The sequence below is a fragment of the Poecilia mexicana genome, unplaced genomic scaffold, assembly GCF_051168715.1.
Source record: "Poecilia mexicana isolate PSO_F unplaced genomic scaffold, ASM5116871v1 scaffold_19, whole genome shotgun sequence".
NCBI classification, from domain to species: domain Eukaryota; kingdom Metazoa; phylum Chordata; class Actinopteri; order Cyprinodontiformes; family Poeciliidae; genus Poecilia; species Poecilia mexicana.
Genome location: NW_028263388.1, coordinates 19351023 through 19369386, shown reverse-complemented (window position 1 = coordinate 19369386; position 18364 = coordinate 19351023). Strand labels below are relative to the sequence as shown.

General features: G+C 38.6%; 2 protein-coding genes across 3 annotated transcripts in view; one reads left to right on the top strand and one right to left on the bottom strand.

Moving 5' to 3' along the window:
- The window catches only part of adamts14 (ADAM metallopeptidase with thrombospondin type 1 motif, 14), a 50969-nt gene extending 39398 nt beyond the window's left edge, over positions 1-11571 (top strand). Inside the window, exons 14-23 of one of the 2 annotated variants that reach the window (XM_088001109.1) lie at positions 1658-1781; positions 1868-1948; positions 3259-3422; positions 3499-3664; positions 5605-5737; positions 5824-6031; positions 6513-6642; positions 7748-7749; positions 8039-8150; positions 8752-11571. In XM_088001109.1, the coding sequence (XP_087857235.1) occupies positions 1658-1781; positions 1868-1948; positions 3259-3422; positions 3499-3664; positions 5605-5737; positions 5824-6031; positions 6513-6642; positions 7748-7749; positions 8039-8150; positions 8752-9308 (1677 nt within the window). In that variant the 3' untranslated portion in view covers positions 9309-11571. The remainder of the gene's footprint in view (positions 1-1657; positions 1782-1867; positions 1949-3258; positions 3423-3498; positions 3665-5604; positions 5738-5823; positions 6032-6512; positions 6643-7747; positions 7750-8038; positions 8151-8751) is intronic. The other variant, XM_015003537.2, reaches the window with a different exon arrangement.
- A 1373-nt stretch (positions 11572-12944) lies between these two features.
- On the bottom strand, positions 12945-17317 carry star2 (steroidogenic acute regulatory protein 2). The gene is made up of 7 exons (XM_015003520.2): positions 16754-17317; positions 16566-16658; positions 16368-16492; positions 16095-16253; positions 15408-15592; positions 13915-14008; positions 12945-13360 (listed from the first exon to the last, which is right to left on the bottom strand). Exons 1-7 carry the CDS (start codon positions 16965-16967, stop codon positions 13268-13270), a joined length of 963 nt encoding a protein of 320 aa, XP_014859006.2. The 5' UTR covers positions 16968-17317; the 3' UTR covers positions 12945-13267.
- Positions 17318-18364: the final 1047 nt, after the last annotated feature.

The window sequence follows — 18364 nt, the reverse complement described above, 5'->3', positions numbered from 1 at the left end:
CAAAACCAGACAGAAACAGATTTTGCATGTTCTATTCATCACAGGTATTTACTAAAGGTCAACAAGGGTCTGTGGTGTCATGGTCTGTACTCTGAATCCAGGCATCTGAGTGCAAGCCTCAGTTGAAATTTTCATGCGTTCCATCTCACATCATCAACTTTGGAACCTCAAACTGAAACAAAGCAGAGAAGTTCAGTTCCTGTAGTGTAGTGGTTATCACATTTGCTTTACACACAATAGGTCTCTGGTTCAAAACCAGACAGAAACAGTTTTTGTAGGTTATACATCTCTTGGGGTGCAGTGAGACAACAAGAGCCTTCCTCTTTCGTGATGGTTCATTTTCCAATCGACTTCAATGTAGGCTTCTTTGAAATCGAAGCTACTCTACTTCAATTACCAATTGGCAGTTCTATGGCGTAATGCACATGTGTCAAACATGCATTACACCATGTCTGACACATGCACCGTGCTCAAACATGCTGGGGGACCACATTTATAGGCCAATGATTGACTTAAAATAGATTTTGAGCATGAATTGACTACAAACTACATTTCAACCAAAGGTTTGTAATGCGCTTCCTAACCAGACGCTCCAAAGCGTCCGGTCCATAACTCTTCAACATGCTGTCAGCTCCCGGTCAGAAAGACACATTTAGTTCAAAGACCATGAGATGATATTCAGAAAGGATTTTTTTTAATTAATTGATTTCAGTTGCCTCTGAGACTAAATCTTTGCATAAAGTCTATAATGTCTGCCCATGTGACTTGTTTTTATTATTTGTTTGCTTACCTTTAAACACTGATTTAAATATTGTAATTTTTAAACTGAGTAGTAATTTTACATCCATAGCAACTCAAATGTAATATTTAAAACTTCAATACATAAAATCAGTTATTTAACAATATGAGGTGTTTAATTTATTTTTAACATTGTATTTTATACATTTATGCTAGAGGTGCCCAAGTCTAGTTTTCCAGAGCTACCATCTGCAGCTTTAGATGGATTCCTTCTCTAACACACCTGGACCATTGACTCATTATGAGCCTCTACAGAACTGAATGAGGGAAGTCAACCTTTTTTCTGGGGTGTGTTTTAGCAGGGATGTACTCCTGATTTGTACCGTCAATGTGGCCCGTTAAGGGGGGCCAATATGCTGAAGTGGCCCTCGGTGAAATTGAGTTTGACACCCCTGACCTAGAGAGATCCAAAGGCTTCTTTTCGCATGGAAGCAAAAATTTTCATTAAGAAATATAGGTTCCAGACTGAGAAATAGTGAATTTTCACAAATTATCATAACTTTTGTTGCTGTGCTCGTGATGAAGTTGCTCATTGTTAGAGCATCGTCTGATATTTTTTTCTGCAAACCGTAAAACAGTCTGGACTGAAACGCTGCTGCCCCAATGAGTGCACACTGTTTGTATTCTATTCCGTTATTAACCTTGAATGCAAAGTTTGAAGCTTTAATCTTTTTGAATGAAAAGGCTCAACATTTTGTTTTGGCTGCAACTTATGTTATGTCTGGGTCTTTCGTAAGAAATTGTCGTTTTTAAAAACCCAAATATGGGCCGCGTCCACACATGACATAATTGTTCCCGAAACGCAATCTCAGTGTGTCTAAAAGTTGCTCTGGTTTGATTGCCTGCGCTCTCTCTGCAGCACGTAGGCTGCGACAAGGAGGTTGGCTCTTACAAAGACGAGGATAAATGTGGAGTTTGTGAGGGGGACAACTCCCACTGTCGGACTGTGAAGCTAACACTGACTAAGACCCCCAAAAAGAATGGTAAATATAAAGTTTCATCATATCATCGAGGCAGAAATCATTTAACACCCAGCACTGGGCTGACCTAATCTGTTTTTTATTCTAAGGAATGCTTAAAATGTTTGACATCCCAATGGGAGCCCGACACATAATCATTGAAGAAAACAATACCTCCCCCCATATTATTGGTAAGTACAACTCACATAGTTTTCTCTTTTTAAAGTGTCTAATAATAAATGTTTAGATTCTTCTGCCTGAAATGAGTTTAGTTCACATTATTATTTAGTTCACAGTTATGCACTAGGTTTGACGTAATGGGGATATAAATTTTTACACGTTGAACTGAATAATTTAACCACAGCCTTGTTATCTCACTTCCCAAAGATTTGGAGGGTGACCTGGAGAAATGACTGTTATTACTTAGTAGAGGTCTACTCCCTTTATCAATTCCAGTGCTTTGAACAAAGATAAAAATGTAATTTAATTTGGTGGTGAGCTGCCTGTGCTTTTTAATTAGTGAGAGCTCAGTAACTCCGTATCTGACTATTTCCAAAATATAATTCTCAGCAGTAGGTGCAGGGAGGGTTGGAGAGACCTGGATGACATGCACTAACTTTGTACCAATCGTAAAATGCATTACGTGTTTCTTCTGAAACGTGAAGTCATGTCCGTCCTGCTCTCAGCATCTGTTTATGCTTTTCAGAAGCGGTTGTGTATTCTTCCCGGGGGTCACCCAACCATTTTTTCTTTTTTGTTAATAAAATGAAAGGAACTGACATGCTGGGTTTTCAGCTTTACATTCACATTCAGTTGGATTCCTTGTCTGTTTGTAGCTTATAAAAAGTCATTTCCGGAATTAAATAACACATGTACTGACTTCGTGTAGCTTTTTTTTCCTAGTGGTACTGACTGCTCAAAGCCCTTTTCTCACTGATTTAAAAACATAAAAAAATTCCAGATCAATACCGGATTTAAAAAATATGTTTACCTCTCTTATTTTCTGTAGCAGTGGAGTTGACAAGGCAGAAAAATATGCTTGTACATATAATTACAGTGCATTACTTCTGTGGATCACCTTGTTTTTTTTAATTTTTTATCCAAAGCTGAAAATTGAAACTCTGAGTGCAGTCTACATCCTGCCTGCTGTTAAAAGCTTTTATAATCTTACTTATAAAAAAAAATTAGTTTATATAATTTTTATTTTTCAATACCTGAGTGATAACACACAGGAGTGCTGGGAAAGTCTGACTCTCGGTGGCATTCATCAGAACCGTCCATATCTCATTGTGGCTTTTAATGGCTATTCTGAGCAGCAGGTGGTACTTAACTTGGCGGAATTAGTGTCGGATCATCACAACAGTTGAAATGTCAGAATACGTGCAGTGAGATTCCCACTTTGAGAAAATATCAAAGATATCATCATAAAAAGAAACTCACATGGCAAGCATCTCTCCTTCTCTCTGCATCCTAATTAAATGACCTTTTCCTCAATGCTCAGCTGTGAAGAATCAAGTTACTGAGCACTTCATACTAAATGAAAAAAGTGAGGATGCTGAATCGAAGACCTTCATCGAAAATGGTTTACAGTGGGAGTACTCTGTCGATGGAGGGAGGGAGACATTAAAGACAACCGGTCCTCTGCACGAAGGCATTGTGGTTCTGGTGAGTACAGCTAAAACTGTAAAATTTTTACCAGCTGCCAAGAGTTTCCTAACAGCGCATTGTTTGCATGTTGCAGGTCATTCCACTGGAAGAGGACGTCAAAATCAGTTTGACTTATAAGTACATAATACATGAGGACCTCCTGCCACTTATTACCAACAACAATGTGCTTCTTGCCGAGCTGGACACATATGAGTGGGCGCTGAAAAGCTGGTCTCAGTGCTCCAAACCATGTGGCGGAGGTCAGTGGAAAAGCTGCAACATTTGCAACGTAAAATTATTGCTTTGAAATAGCGTACCTACTGATGTTCTCTAGAACAGGTCCATCGGCAGCTGAGAATCTCCAGGCATTGGTTGTTTTTTTTAACCCAACTTATTTTGAGTGCATTTGCAAAACCAAGTCCTGATTTTAAAAAAAGGACTGATCCAGTCCTGGATTTATTAAACACAACAGTGTTGGCTTCCCCATCAGATTGGGGGAATAAAGCGAGTTGTCATAAGGTGGTGGTTTGAGGTGGTGAGGAGAGACCCAGGTTATGGTGATGATGATGATGAGTTTAATGATGAAAATGCTCACACAGTCCAAAACAGGCAGCACGGCAGAGAACTAGCACACAGCTAAATACCGGTAGCAACAGATAACCAGGACTGGAAACGAGAGCTAACGCTATCCAGGACTTAGCAGTTCTACTGGAGCGTCAAACAAGGAGTCACATACACACGACGTTAGACAAACTAAGACGTAAGACAAGGACCCGACGAAGAACACAGACAACAGGTGAGACTAAATACACACGGGCTAATCAAGGGAACGAGACACGCCTGGGAGACAATCAACGGGGAGGACGCAGAGACAGAGACACAGGAAGGAAACTGAACACAAAAAACTCTAAAAATAAATATACAGAAACACGATCATGACACGAGTATAACTATGGTATTAGCTGTTGCTGCCTGCCTGGCCTATAAATTTCAGAAAATAACCACTACAACTAAAGTATGAACGCACAAGTAGACAAGTATCTGGACAAGTTTACGCCAGCTGAGAACATTCAGTTTTGGCTACAAGTCGCACAGACTCTCCAAAGTTGGACAGTAAAGGACTGGATTGAAAAAAAAATGTTACTTGCAACAGAATAAATCTGTCGTCTTAGTGTGTCTTACTTCCTCCTTTAGGAGAGGTTTTGGTGAGTTCTGATTAGTTTTTTTTTGTTTTGTTTTGTTTTCAGTTTAAAAGCATATAATCCAGCATTTGGGGTACAGAAATGACTCAGTAGACTTTTGTGGAAAAAGCCCACTTTTGTGTAAAAGATTTAAAAAGTATTTCATTTAAAACTTTAATGGGCTTGGCAAAAAAAAAAAAACGTTATTACTGATAAATAAATTAAAGCATTCGGAAGCATGTAATAATCATGTCAATAAGTTCAAGCACACGTTTCAAGTTAAGAGGCACTGTGAAGGTTTTACAAGAAGGTAGACGTGTTGTGTTGCATCTGGCATTGAGTGTCTGGATTTCTATTCAACCCCTTTCCTTTTTTTTAAAATCTGTGTTAGTTCTGAACATGAAAAAATGTGCCTGGGTTAAATTAAAGGATGCAGTGACAAGAAGTATTCAGTACCAGATGAATATTGGTACTAAGTATGAATTTTATAAAGTAAATTCACTTTCTGAATTTACTTTAAGAAAGTGGTAAACTTTTGTGAACAGGAGATGAATCAAAACATTTCCACCTACTGACATTTTTATCCAGTGACGCAAAAGGTGGCAGTAATAGCAGGAAACACAGCAGATGCATTTATGTTATTTCAGTTTATTTTCTCCTCTACAGCAGTAATATTCAAGGTTATTTTTATTTGTATTTACGTCTCTTATGGAGTTAGATAGACTTCCACAACATAGTCTGAGACACAGGTGAACACACATCACTAACTTTATTTGTGATATGCTTTTCTCATACTTTGAAGATTTTAATTAAACTCACATTTCTTATGGAAAACACAGGATTCTGCCACTCTTAAGAAAATACAGTTAGCATACATTCATCTGCCCCTTTATTTGTCAATGGCTTGCTAGCCAGTCAGCCAACGACGTGGCTGTAAATGCTTTGTTTCCATAACTTTCGTCCCTATAAAACAACTTCAGGTGTTCTGAGATGGTTTGGACCTTTTTTGTCTTCCTCAGGAATACAGTACACAAAATATGGATGCAGGAGGAAGAGTGACGGCCGTTTAGTCCACCGAAACTTTTGCGAAACCAGCAAAAAGCCTAAACCCATCCGCAAACGCTGCAACGTGCAAGAGTGCAGTCAGCCCACGTGAGTGAGCTTCAGGCAAAGATATAACAGTAAGCTTACCACCAATCTCAGTGTAGAGTATTTTAACACACTTGATATCCTTGCAGGTGGGTGGTGGAAGACTGGAGTCCCTGCAGTAAGACCTGTGGGAAGCTCGGCTACCAGACCAGGGTGGTGCAGTGCATGCAGTCGCTCTACAATGGCACCAGCAGGGCTGTCCACAGCAAACACTGCACAGGCGACCGGCCAGAGATGAGAAGAGTGTGTAACTACACTGCATGTCCCGCTCAGTGGAGGACAGGGGCGTGGTCTCAGGTAAGAAAATCAAAGAAAAATTGGTACTGAGTTTTTTTTTTTTTGTCATTAACATAATAATCTAAAGTTGTAATTTGACAAACGGAAATTAAAATGAGTAGGATAGCTGTGATAGCAGGAGTCAGTGGTGATTTTGTTACCAAAGCAAAAGGTTTTCCTTGTGATTAAATTCACGTCCGTCTTACTCTAAGATGGATGTTAGATTCTATTCTATCTTTTTTTTTTTCTTTCCAGATCTTTCCAGATGTGTCATGAAGTGCGGACAGAAACTGTCTGGAGTCCTTTTTAGTTTTATTATTAAGCAATATTGATTCTAAAATTGTATTTATATCCGTTGTAGGTAGATTCTTAAAGTTAAGGTTTTGGCTTTATTAAAAAAAAAAAAAAAGTGATTGCAAAAAAAAATACAAGCGTGCATAAATGTCAGACGCGAGCAAACTGTTTCTGCTTGTGCTTTTTGTTTTTGTCTGCTACGCGGCAGTGCTCAGTGACCTGTGGTGAAGGGATTCAGCAAAGGCAGGTGGCTTGCAAGGCCAGCGACAGCGCCGTCACAGAGTGTGAGGGCGAGAAGCCAGAAACGGTCCTTATCTGCAAACTGAGTCCATGTTCAGGTGAGAGACGACTAATGTCAACAGGAAGTGGGCTGTTTCAATGATAAATAACAGGAGGGATATTCAGTCAACACAACAGAGCATCCCTTTTGTTTCTCCCAAAAAGACAGACTTTAAGAAAGACGTCCAAAAAGATTACAACTCCATGACTAAAATCAGATTTAATCTTTATTTAAACCATACAGCAAGCAACAGATAAGTAAAAGTACATATTGCTCTCCCCAATGCGTGACGAAGAGATGTTGGCCAACGTTTCATTGTGAGTCTTTTTCCTACAATTGACCAATTTATTTTAGAAAATGCACTTTTCATATCAATAGGGAAGCATTTTTTTTCAGTCAACTTTGGCATTATAGTAAAATGTCAGGAGACTCACGTTGGGAGCTTGTTTACATATGAATGCTCTTACATGCTCTTCACAGCTCGACGTTCTCTGTGTGAGATGCAGTTTTACAACTGGAGCTTGTTCTGGAAAAAAAACAAACAAAAAAAAAACAAGCAATGATGCACATAAATAATTGGTGGAAGTATGAATGTATTACAGCTTGTCATGAATGACAATATGTAGATCACTGTTCAAATTTTACTTGTAAAAGGGGAATCTTGCTGTGCAAGTCAGATGCTGTGTATTTTTTCAGAGGTTTACCTGCATGATAACAAAAGCAGTTTAAAAGAAATTCAGAGTTTTTGGAATTTTTTTAGTAATTAGGTATTTAGTGACTCTACGTTATGACATCATTTCAGTAACCTCCAGTTACCTTTTTTCTTCTTGGTTAATGGTTGAAACTTAGATGAGAAAAGCAATGGAGAACAGGGAAGTAGGCATATTGTAAAGCAAATATTTATATATATTTAGTGATGTCAGAGTTATTAACACAGATTAAATAACACAGGAAAGACAAGAGAAAGTTAGATTCTGAATCCTGGCGAGGAGAACAGACAGAGATCTGCTGAAGTTTTTGTTTGCTGAGTTAAATTCAACAAATTCAATCTTCCCTCTTTTATTCTCCAGAAATCTGCAGTCTTTCGCTTGAGAGCCTCCTGTTTATAGCTGCGTTTGTTGTCTTTGATTATGATTTTCAATTTTTGTGATGACTCACTCCAGGAGTTCAAAGCACTCTTGGCTCACAATATGCTCTGTGGGTGCAGAAGCGTTGTGCTAGACCTTTTAGGGGTCTTTTTTTTTTTTATCAAAAATGTTCTTTCAGTGATGACCCACTGCATCTTTTGTTTTATTGCTCTGTCCTCAAACAGTGTGAAGCAAACATGTCTTTTGCCTTCTCTGGAAAACGCAATAAGATATTGCTTTTTTTTTTTTTTTTTGGCATGTTCAGCGGCTTATCGTGTTCTTGCTGTCCCTTGTTATTACTATTACTTTACTGTCTTTGTTGTATAGTCCTGGTCTAACAGTTTTATTTTATTTTCTCAATCTACAGATAATTCTACAATGATGGACGACGCAGTATTCCATGGTGCTTCTGAAAGCCCCTTCCAGAAACTTTCATCTAGTAAGTCGATCTGAAATCTGTTACTAAAACAGTCACATTTACAAACCTAAAAATATCTGGAGATGCACTGATTAGAATCACAAAACACTATTTTCATGCTTTGTATTTTGTAAAGCTTTGGCGGGCTGATTCTACACAGTTTCTGTTTCAAACTGCCTTTAGCATCTAATATTAGCATTTAGCATGGTTAGCACAATTAAAACAATATAATCCCTGAGTGTATTCTCCAGAGAATGTATCCTCTTTAATTCTGGGATTTCCAAAGATCTCTCAAAAGTCACATTCTCTGTTTGAGTGTCACCCTGAATGAATGCACACTATTTCCTCCTTTTTGCGCCTTTTGTGCTTTCTGACTTCGTTCATCATCACAGATTTTGAAAGTAGCTGAATTTGACTTTTTACCCTCGTCAGTAAAAACGTCCAGACCAACCGCGTGTTCTTGTTGTAGTGAAGCAATCGCTCCACATGGCGGTGCATTCACTGATTATTGGAGATTTTGATTAAGCTCAACATCAGTCAATTCCTGTCGCTACGTCAATTCTTGGTGCATCTCTTACATAAATGTTTTTCTTAGTAATGTTATGTTGTCTTCCGTTTCTAGATGAGCCATGTCTGGGGGATAAATCAATTTTCTGTCAAATGGAAGTTCTGGCTCGCTACTGTTCCATCCCTGGTTACTATAAGCTTTGCTGTGAGTCATGCAACAAAAAGGAAAGCCACACTGCACACGTTCCTGACTCCAGCTCCAAGACTGAACCTGAGACCTCCACACCCTCCCATTCTGCCTCAGCCAAGGCTTCGTGGCTGGCAACCACCACTCCAAGCCTGCAACAAACCACTAAAGCCATGAGACGACGGTTGTTCTCCACCATCCCTGCGCCAACCACGGCCGCCGCTGCTAAGATTCCTCCACCGACAGATGCTGCTCTGTCTCCACATCCCACCATCGACTCCTTACCAAACGAAGAGAGGAGAGATTCCCACGTGGACACTCGTCTACCTCCCGGGCCGCCGCGGCCCAAGCAAGACTCAAGTGGAGGTGTGTCGAAAGAGCACAATCCGATGAGCACTTTAGGCCCTGTTGCCGCCAGGTCAAGAAGGGACAATTTAGGATCAGAGAGGGACTCAAGTCACAGAACCCTGTTGGCTCATCAATGAACCGTGAGCAATGCTGTGAGCATTAGTGGGACTGAATAGAAACGTCAGCTCACTTCTCGTCTGTTTTTTTTTTTTTTTAACAATGTTTTTCTGTATGCCAGTGAACCCTGACAAGCCCAGTGATGGTTACCTCATCGAAACCTCAGAGCAAAATGTGTGAAGCATCTGCACACACTCTGTTCTCTGTGCTTAAAATATGAAGCAGAAGAAGAAGAAGAAAAAAGTCAAAACACAGGTGCTGTAAACTAATCAGACTACAGGACATGTTCAAAATGTGATGACTGCATAGCTACATTCATGTTTTATATCTGTGTACAGTTGTGTTAGCCTGTTTTTTCAAGTGCATTAGAACTACTATTGAACTTGGATTGTGAACATGTCGGTGCATGTGCCCACCATAGCTTCATTAGTGTAACACCAGAATAATTATCGACCCTTTCCCAGATAAAAAAAAAAGAGAATTGTAAGTATTAGATCATGAGGAAAATAATTAATCTTTACATTACCTCTTTGTGCCAAGCAATCGTCAAGTTGGACTTTATAGATTATCTAGTTCACTTAAAAAAAAAATGTTTAATTGGCTTGAATTGGCCTTTATTTGATGGTGGTTAAACAGGATATTGGGTAAAGAGAGAGAGGGAAGACATGCAGCGAAGGTCATCAGGCCAGGACTCAAACCTGTGATGGTTGTCACGAGGACTAAGGGCTCCAAACGTGGGTTGTGTTTCACCCCTGCGCCACCACAGGACCCCATCTGGTTCACTTTTTTTAATTTAATCGTAAATCTCCACCCAAATATACCCAGCAGAGGTTTTATTGGCAGCCCATATTGATTTAATCCAATTCTGTTTTAATTCTAAAATTATTTTAAATAATAATTTTCTAAGTAGAAATCCATTTTTTTACTTGGTGGGTAAATCTACTGCATTACAGAATAATTCATTCATTTTTATATATTTGTTTTTGAACAAAAGCCATCTAAACAGTCAAGGCCATGGTGTGTTAATTAAAAAAGTAAAATAAAATAAATCAAAAGAAACATAGAATTGACAATAGGGGCTATTATTTTAGATTACTATGGGCCTTATTTCTCACTTTTTTCTAACATATTTACATTGAATTTAAAATCTGCATACTTTGTTGTTATCTTAACAGCAATGAGGTTTTATGTTTCAGTCTATAAAAAAAGTGAACTTTTTTTAAGGCTCTCAAGCAACCAAACTGCATTTCCTTTCCCGGGCTTACAAATTCATGTTGAAACGTATCACTGACGTGACACTATCAATTAGTATTAAAGTGCAAGGCATTCACTGTCTTGCATTGTACGTTAGCCATATTATAAATCTTGCTATCCAAATTGAACCTTTAAGCAGATGATGAAAACCCAGCAAGTTAAAAAAAATGTTTTCTGTATTGACCTGTCTCATTTCAGCTTCACATCTAAACTCAATAACATAATTTTTTAAGTGTTTTTTTTTTTTTTTTCTGGTGGCACACTGATAATTTTATGGTCTGCATTTCTGGCAGTGACCTCACTGCTTCCCTGCCTCTGGTGCTCTTTTTTTATTGCTATTTTTATATTTTTTTCCAAGTATAATGATGATTTGTTTTAAATGAAGCCAAATTATGACTTTTGCAAGCCAACCCCAATGTACTGTAGCATGTCCTCTGTCTACCTTTGTGGGACTTGATGCTTTAAGGACTAAAAAAAAAACTTCAGAAAGAACATGTTATGATATTTTTGTAACTCCTGCAGTTTTAAGATAGTGTACATAGTGTAAATTACATGTTAAAAACATTTGGAATTAGAAACAATAGACAATACTACAGGTCTACGAACTGAAGCTGGAAATACTTTTACACAGTTCCTGCTCTCTAGCTAACATCTTCACTATGTTCATTGTATAGTTCTTGTATATACGTACATGAATGAAAGCTTTAAGTGTTAATATTTATTGAATTTCTAAGTGGTTAAGTGAACAAAGTAAAATTTATTTCAAAGTAAGAACAATGATTTTTTTTGTGATTTCACTGCTCCTTTTTATTTTAGTTAAGTTTGTTTCAGTTTGTGACAACGCAGTGCCTTGCAAAAGTATAAACAGGCCTTCGATTTTCCCCACTACGTTTTGTTACATTACAGCCCTTAATGTGTTTTATTAGGATTTTATTTTATAGACCAACACAAACTAGAGCATAACTGTGACATGAAAAGGAAATGATACTTGGTTTCCAAAGGATTTTTCAAATAAATACATGAAAACTGTGGTGTTTAGGTGCTTTCGGCTCCCTTTTACCCAAAGCAAAATCCAGTACCACAGATGTTCTTCAGGAATCAGCTGATTGGTAAATGTCATCCATCTTTGTTTAATCTGGCCTCAGATGTTTTGTCAGAGGATAAAGAGAGTAATAATTACCTGATGGAGTAAAGTTGTGGAGAAGTTTCAAGTGGGGTTATGTTGTATAACAGTCCAACATGTGAAAATGGGAAAGATATGGCACAACTGCCAACTTACTATGAAGTGGACAACCAGTTCAACTGACTGACTGGGCAAGGACAGCATTAATCAGAGAAGTAGACAAAAAAAAAAGCCTATTGCAACTCTTGAGGAGCTGTAGAGATCCACAGCTCAGGTTGGCAGGACAAATATTAGTCATGCACTCATGCACAAACCTTCACAGAAAAGTAACAAGAAGAAAACCAGTGTTAAGAGCAAACCATAAAAAGTCATGTTTTAAGTTTACCACAAGCTTGGTGGGAGACGCAATAAACACGTGGAGGAAGCGGCTGAGGTCGGATTGCGCTACATGCAAAACCTGAGCTTAAGACAGTGTTCTGTGGGGTTTTTTGTGGGAGGTGCACTGGCCACCAATTTAGCGTTTCCAAGACCAAAGAAGTTCAGTAATAAACATCAAACTGTGGAATATGTTCTGGGAAAATTGTGAAGTGACTTGCCCCGGCAGCCAGTGTCTGACTGTTTCGTCTTTTGCACAGCCGTGAGTATGCCTATTACTGTCTCTTTTCTCTCACCCTCCTTTCCCTCTTTTCTGCATCCGACTCTTAATAATAAGCACATGTAATTTGACGTCCATTTATTGACGGGCTGATGTGTTTGTCAGATCTGCTGGACAAGATTCTGCTGCAGAAATAAACTGTTCAGTTCATCGTCTTCCTTCGTACAGCGAGATTGGAAATTTGCGACAAGATAGATGTTCAGAGATGCTCCACATCTAATATGATGACTTTCAGCATCTGGATGTGTGAAGCTGACAGTCATACCCTAGAAGACTTTCAGCTGTGATTGCTAAAAAAAAAAAAAAAACGATGACACTACAAAGTCTGAACAAACTTTCACACTTGTGAAGTGAAATACTTATGAAATACATTGAAGTCTATTGTTGTACTGTGACAGAGTGAAAAAAAAAGATGGGCTCTTTATGTGAATGGAGATCACAACAGCTGCTCTAAATAAGATTTTATATCCTACAACCTTTATTTAACGGCTCATTTCATTCTAAATCAATGAGTGCAGATCTACAGGACACTTCCTGTAATGAGACATGTGCTGTATAGTTTGCAATTAATGCGTTCAATCTATTTGTGTAAGTACTAAGTAAAAACAAGACAGCCAGTACACGTGCATTTAAGCACTTTATTAATTCTATCCAGTCATTTGCAGGGTGTCATGTATCAAGAGACAAGTTGTGACTCTTAAACAGGAAATCACTGAGAGGTTTAAGTGGCACAATTTGACATTTGTTCCTATTATAATCCAGCTTCCATCCACCTGAAGGCTGTTTCTCCCTTCTGCTCGCTCTTCTTCAAGCAGGTCATATCATCCGGGCAGCATTTCGTTTCAACAGGGTAGCGTCTTGCCGTTCGGGCAGTCTGTCACTGTGCCCCCCGCCTTCTCTGAACCAGGGCAAGGTGCTGCTGCAGTGTGACGGTCACGAGGACTCAGTCATCTCAGACTGAGACGTTTCCGAAGATGTCTTGTGAAATCCAGCTGTGCTCGAGGCAAACCCTGATTGACAATGGACTTAGGCAGCCAGCCCTGAGGAAAAACGAGAAGGAAACTTTCTTTTACAAATATGCTCCAATATACAAAGAAGAAACGGATGAAGTAAGACAGTAATGTTGGGGAATTTAGTTCTTTGCGCCACAAAATGTGATGCATTTTGTTTTGATTCTGTGAAACAAAGACCAACACCAATAGAGTAGATGTATAGGAATAGATGTAGAGTTTTTAGTTTGTTCAGATTATCTTCTAGTAGCTTTGGCTACAGGGTTAAGACTCAGTATCCTTGTGGGAAGTTCAACCTTCGCCTCAGTCTCAAGACTTTTGCAACCTTTACTTTTTTTTCAGGATCCTCCTATATGTAGCTCAATCTGTCTTCACATCAACTCGGACCGTTTTTCCTGTCTCCTGTGAACAAACTTATTATTCACAAACTGATGCTTTGTTCAAGCACTTTCTGTTCCTATGTACGTAGCACTTTGCATCCAAGTTGAAATGATTTATTTTGCCGTCGTGACTATCTTAATTTGGCATTAGAACAAAAGCTACATATCTGAAGTCTTATTACATGAAAAAGCTCATTAGTTCACCTTCACATCCATGTTGAGGAGCCATGTAAAGCTGCTTTTCCTTGTGTCCTCATCCAGAGCTTTAATAACAATGCAGGTCGGCCCGTCCTCAGCTCTGTGTTAGAATAATAATAAGAAGAAATAGTTCAATAAAAGGCTAATTATGACACATATATAATGTATGTCATGCATCCCTGCATCACATTCTTTTAACTTTCCCATGTAAAAGGCCAAAAGGCGGTTAAAGTCTGTTTGATTTCTCTTGGAAACACATTTGAACAGCAGGACAGCATTTAAATTGGCTTTATGTCGACACAAACTGCCTCCAGTAACATTCTTGTTAGCCTCAACCACACCTTATCTTTAGTTCAGACAAAATCAGTTATTTCCATCAACATAAAATAAAAACAAGATTATACTGACCAAATATCACTATAATGAAATACCCACCTAACATAACTACTAATACAGTTGATGTATTTATGTGCTTACTAGTTACCAAAAATCTGCACTCCTCATCTCAGTAAAAGATTAAAAATGACAAATCTAAACACTTGACTTTAGCTCTTGTCTTGAATTACCATTACATCTGTTTGATGTGTCATTTCCATTTCATTAACTGATCATCTTTAGTAAAAACACTTCTTCCAAACACAGAGATGTTGCAACCGAAAAAATTATATGCGGTTAATATGGATTGTACTTGCTCAACAAACATATTAAGAGTCTGAATATTTTTCACAAACAAGAAACTAAACTATGCCACGGATTTGTAATTAGGCTCATCTACTCCGATCCATAATAAATCAATGCCTTGTAAAACCACACAATATTCTGCAGTTAGCAGAGACTAAATGGGATATGTTTACACTTTGACTGGATCATTTTAATGTAATTTCATGTAATGCTTAAGCTCATTATCCAGTTGAAAGGGGAACTTCCATCACAGTGTCAAGTGTTTTACAGCCTTTCCAGAAGCGTGGTACCTGTTTTACCGTGGTAATGGTGTATTCAGGGTGCTAATTTCTGCCACACAATCCATTTTGCAGGAAAACCAAAATGTGTAAATCTGATCTCATCTTTCTAGGGAACTGTCTTCAACATGTTTACTTTCATTTAGGGGTGTCCGAGTAAAATAGGCTGAATATGCTGTTCTCTATTTGTAAAAACACTCAAAAATAATTTTCTTCCGCCTTTGGACTATGCATATCTTATTTATTCTAAACTGTAAAAGCATTTAGTAAATATGAACACTTTTGCAAGGCATTGTATCTCTCACATTAGTGGGTTTTGCACACGTTTCAGAGTTTTTTTTCCTTGTTTTTCTTTTTTTTTGGACAAGTTTAACTGTCAGAGCTAATCAAAGCAGATGGGTTTCTTTTTGTTGTTGTAATCTCAGCACATGGAGAAACTGGCTTTCCATACAACTACATGAATGTTTTAATGGAGCAATTCAGAAAATTTCAACACTGAATGATAAATGGGTTTTGGAGTTTGGCTTGATTACAGCATACCTCACAAATCCAGCCTGAGGTGGGAAAGACTCCAGCTGAATTGCTGTTCCTCCTAGATAAAGGCAGGATTTTTCTTTGCAGCTGTGTCTGACGCTGAGGAAATCCCTTTGTCCAATAAGATTCCCTGCTGTCTCAGCTGAAACTTCGTGAGTTACAATTGTTTCGGGTCCGGCTCGTTTTAAAACCTACAATCAAAAAAACAACATCAGAGTCTTCAATGATAGATTTGTATGTTTAATAACCCACAAAACTAAAAAAAAAAGACATGAATATGAGCAATAAGCTGAAATGAGCAAAAAGGTAATCGTAAAAAAAAAACTGAACTATTCTAGTGATTTAGTGAATTACTAGTGAATAGTTATGTATTTGCTAAAGAAGCTTTCTGTTCACATAGTGCTGTGCCTATTAAGGGAAAGTTGAATGGAAAGACAAAATGTGGTAGAAAATATTAATAAGAAATAAGGATAATCACAACAATGAGAGCAATGTAAAAATAAAGTCTTTTTAAAAGTTCTGCGGAGTTTCACATGACATGGACAGCAGCTGGAGTCAGTGCTTCATAGAAAATCAGAAAACTCCAGTAAGTCCACACAGTGGAACTTTTTCAAGTCTCACATCTGCAGCTTATAAAACATTTATTGTCACAGCTACAGGTTTTCATAAGTTATTTAATGATATTGAGCTCACTTTGACTCGCTGTATGCTCGGGTTCCACTCGTGCATGTTCTCAACCCTGACAAACAGGAGGTCATAGAGGTCGTCCAAGCTGGCTTCCAATACTGCCTCCAGCCTGAAGACCTTCCCAGCCCCCGGTATCACTTTGCTACAGATCACATCACCATTGTTCTAAAACAAGATGAAACATAATGCAACTTTCACATTTATGTAGGAGTGACCAAAAGGAGTTGACAGTAAGGACACATTTTAAGACACAAAAGAAAGTTGGTGAATCGACGTTACCTCTTGAATTTCCAGCTTCCATCCTTCTCCGTCCTCCAACATGCTGACAGCCTTCCTCAGTGCTTCCTTGCCATGTTGTATGTAAAACAGCTGATCTTCACTCACCGCCACTTCTGTTTTGGGCTCTGCAAGCAACGTGGATGAGTAAAACTTCATAGCAAAACATTAAGTAGTAGTAACAGACCTATGTTTCAATACCAGCAGGTTTTCCGATGTGATGTTTGATCTGGGCCCAGTGCTTCATTTGCGTGATCTCCTTGCTTATCACTGCCACAGCTGTGCGTTGAAGCCCTGCAAGTTAGCACGGGAGGAAGAAGAATCAGAATGTATAGCATCTGAATGGAGCACAGGGAAGCTTTTTGTTTTCCAATCCTCCTTTGCTTTACCTGACATGCTCCTGAGGTGTGGGTAGGATATTCCACAGCAGAGCTTCACCACAGCAGGCAGCATGTTGTCTGTCTTCGCCAGAGACAGCAAAGTATCGAAGGAGTTCCTCGCGTCTTTATACAGCTCGCGAAGGACACTCCAAAGAGATAAGGGCCGGAGAAAAAAAACGATAGAACTTGTTCTGGATTCAGTCCTGAAGGCCGTGCTTGACATGAGGGTTTTTTTCTTTTTTCTTCTTTAACCAAAACAGATGATTGAACTCAAGGTGGGAAGAAAAGGCTGCATAAAAGACACATTAGGAAAAGACTGGTTTTAGCAAGAAACATAGATAATTAAGTAAGAGTTTCCAGAGGCTGTAGGTGAGAAATAAAAACTAATTAGGTGTAAAAAAAAAAAAAAACTACTTCAAATAGCAGAGCTGTTGCTATAAATTCTGCGCTATAATAGCATTACAAATTGATATAGTAAACCGTGGCATTTTTTGTAGTTTTATTATTATTGGCTGGGTAATTATTATTTATCAATAGTAATGTATAATTCTATTATAGCAAATAACTTAATTCTGTTCCAGTGCTATTTGCTGAAAAGTTTGGGAACACTATTTTTGAGAAAAACTTTGCTAGCATGCTAGCAGATGTAGAAACCAAACAGTACTTTTTGGAATTTTCCCCTTTGCTTAATTCCACTTTAGTTTTAATTATTTCACTTACTTACATTTTACCTGATGACAGATTTGTTTAATAATCACAAAAAAAAGAAGATTCTTCCTCTGGAATATTGGATGATTCACCTCACAGAAATTCTCTAGTTTTATCTCCCTCTTCTTAACGACGAGTTTGTTTCGTCTTGAGTTTCATTTGCACGGTTTCTGCATCCTGTGTGTGCATGTGTGTATGGCACTGCTCTTTGTGTGAAACATTTGATAAAGAGCCCAGAGCAGCCCTGTGATCCCAAAGCTGCCTTGCAGAGTCGCTGCTCGCAGTGCGCCAGGAACCAGCTTCCCCTTATCACCAAGAGCCAACAGGTGTCCTTGTTAGAAGGATCCCTGACGTAAATGATAAACTTCACCTGCTGACAAGGCAATGTGGGTATTTAATTTGTTTCTGATGTACAAGGTTTATAACACAGTAAGATTAAACGAGCGAAATTAATGAGGAAAAAAGTGAAGTGTTGGTAAAAAAAAACAAAAAAAACATCTTGGCAGCATAGTGACTTAGAACGATTAAAATGTAAAGTGGACTTCAGCAAAAGAATAATGGATGCATTTAGTTCCCACGTATAATCACCTGTCTTCATTTGCCCTGCACAGTCCAAAAGCCATAGGCCTGCATCTTGCAAGATGTGACATCTACACATCTTATGTAACATGTCAAAACTTTCTAGATTCACTCTGTTTTTCCATGGGGGCAGTGGCGCAACTGCACATTATTCAGGTGGATGCGAAAACATAATTCCCCCCCCCCCCCCCCCGAGGGAAGGAACTTCAGGGTGAAGGACCGACTCTTTTCATGGTACTTTTGGGAAAATGGTTTCTTCCTCACTGCGCATCCTGTAAGCCCATACCGGCATATAGTTTTTACTGTCGATATTGAAACTGTATCACCAGCTTT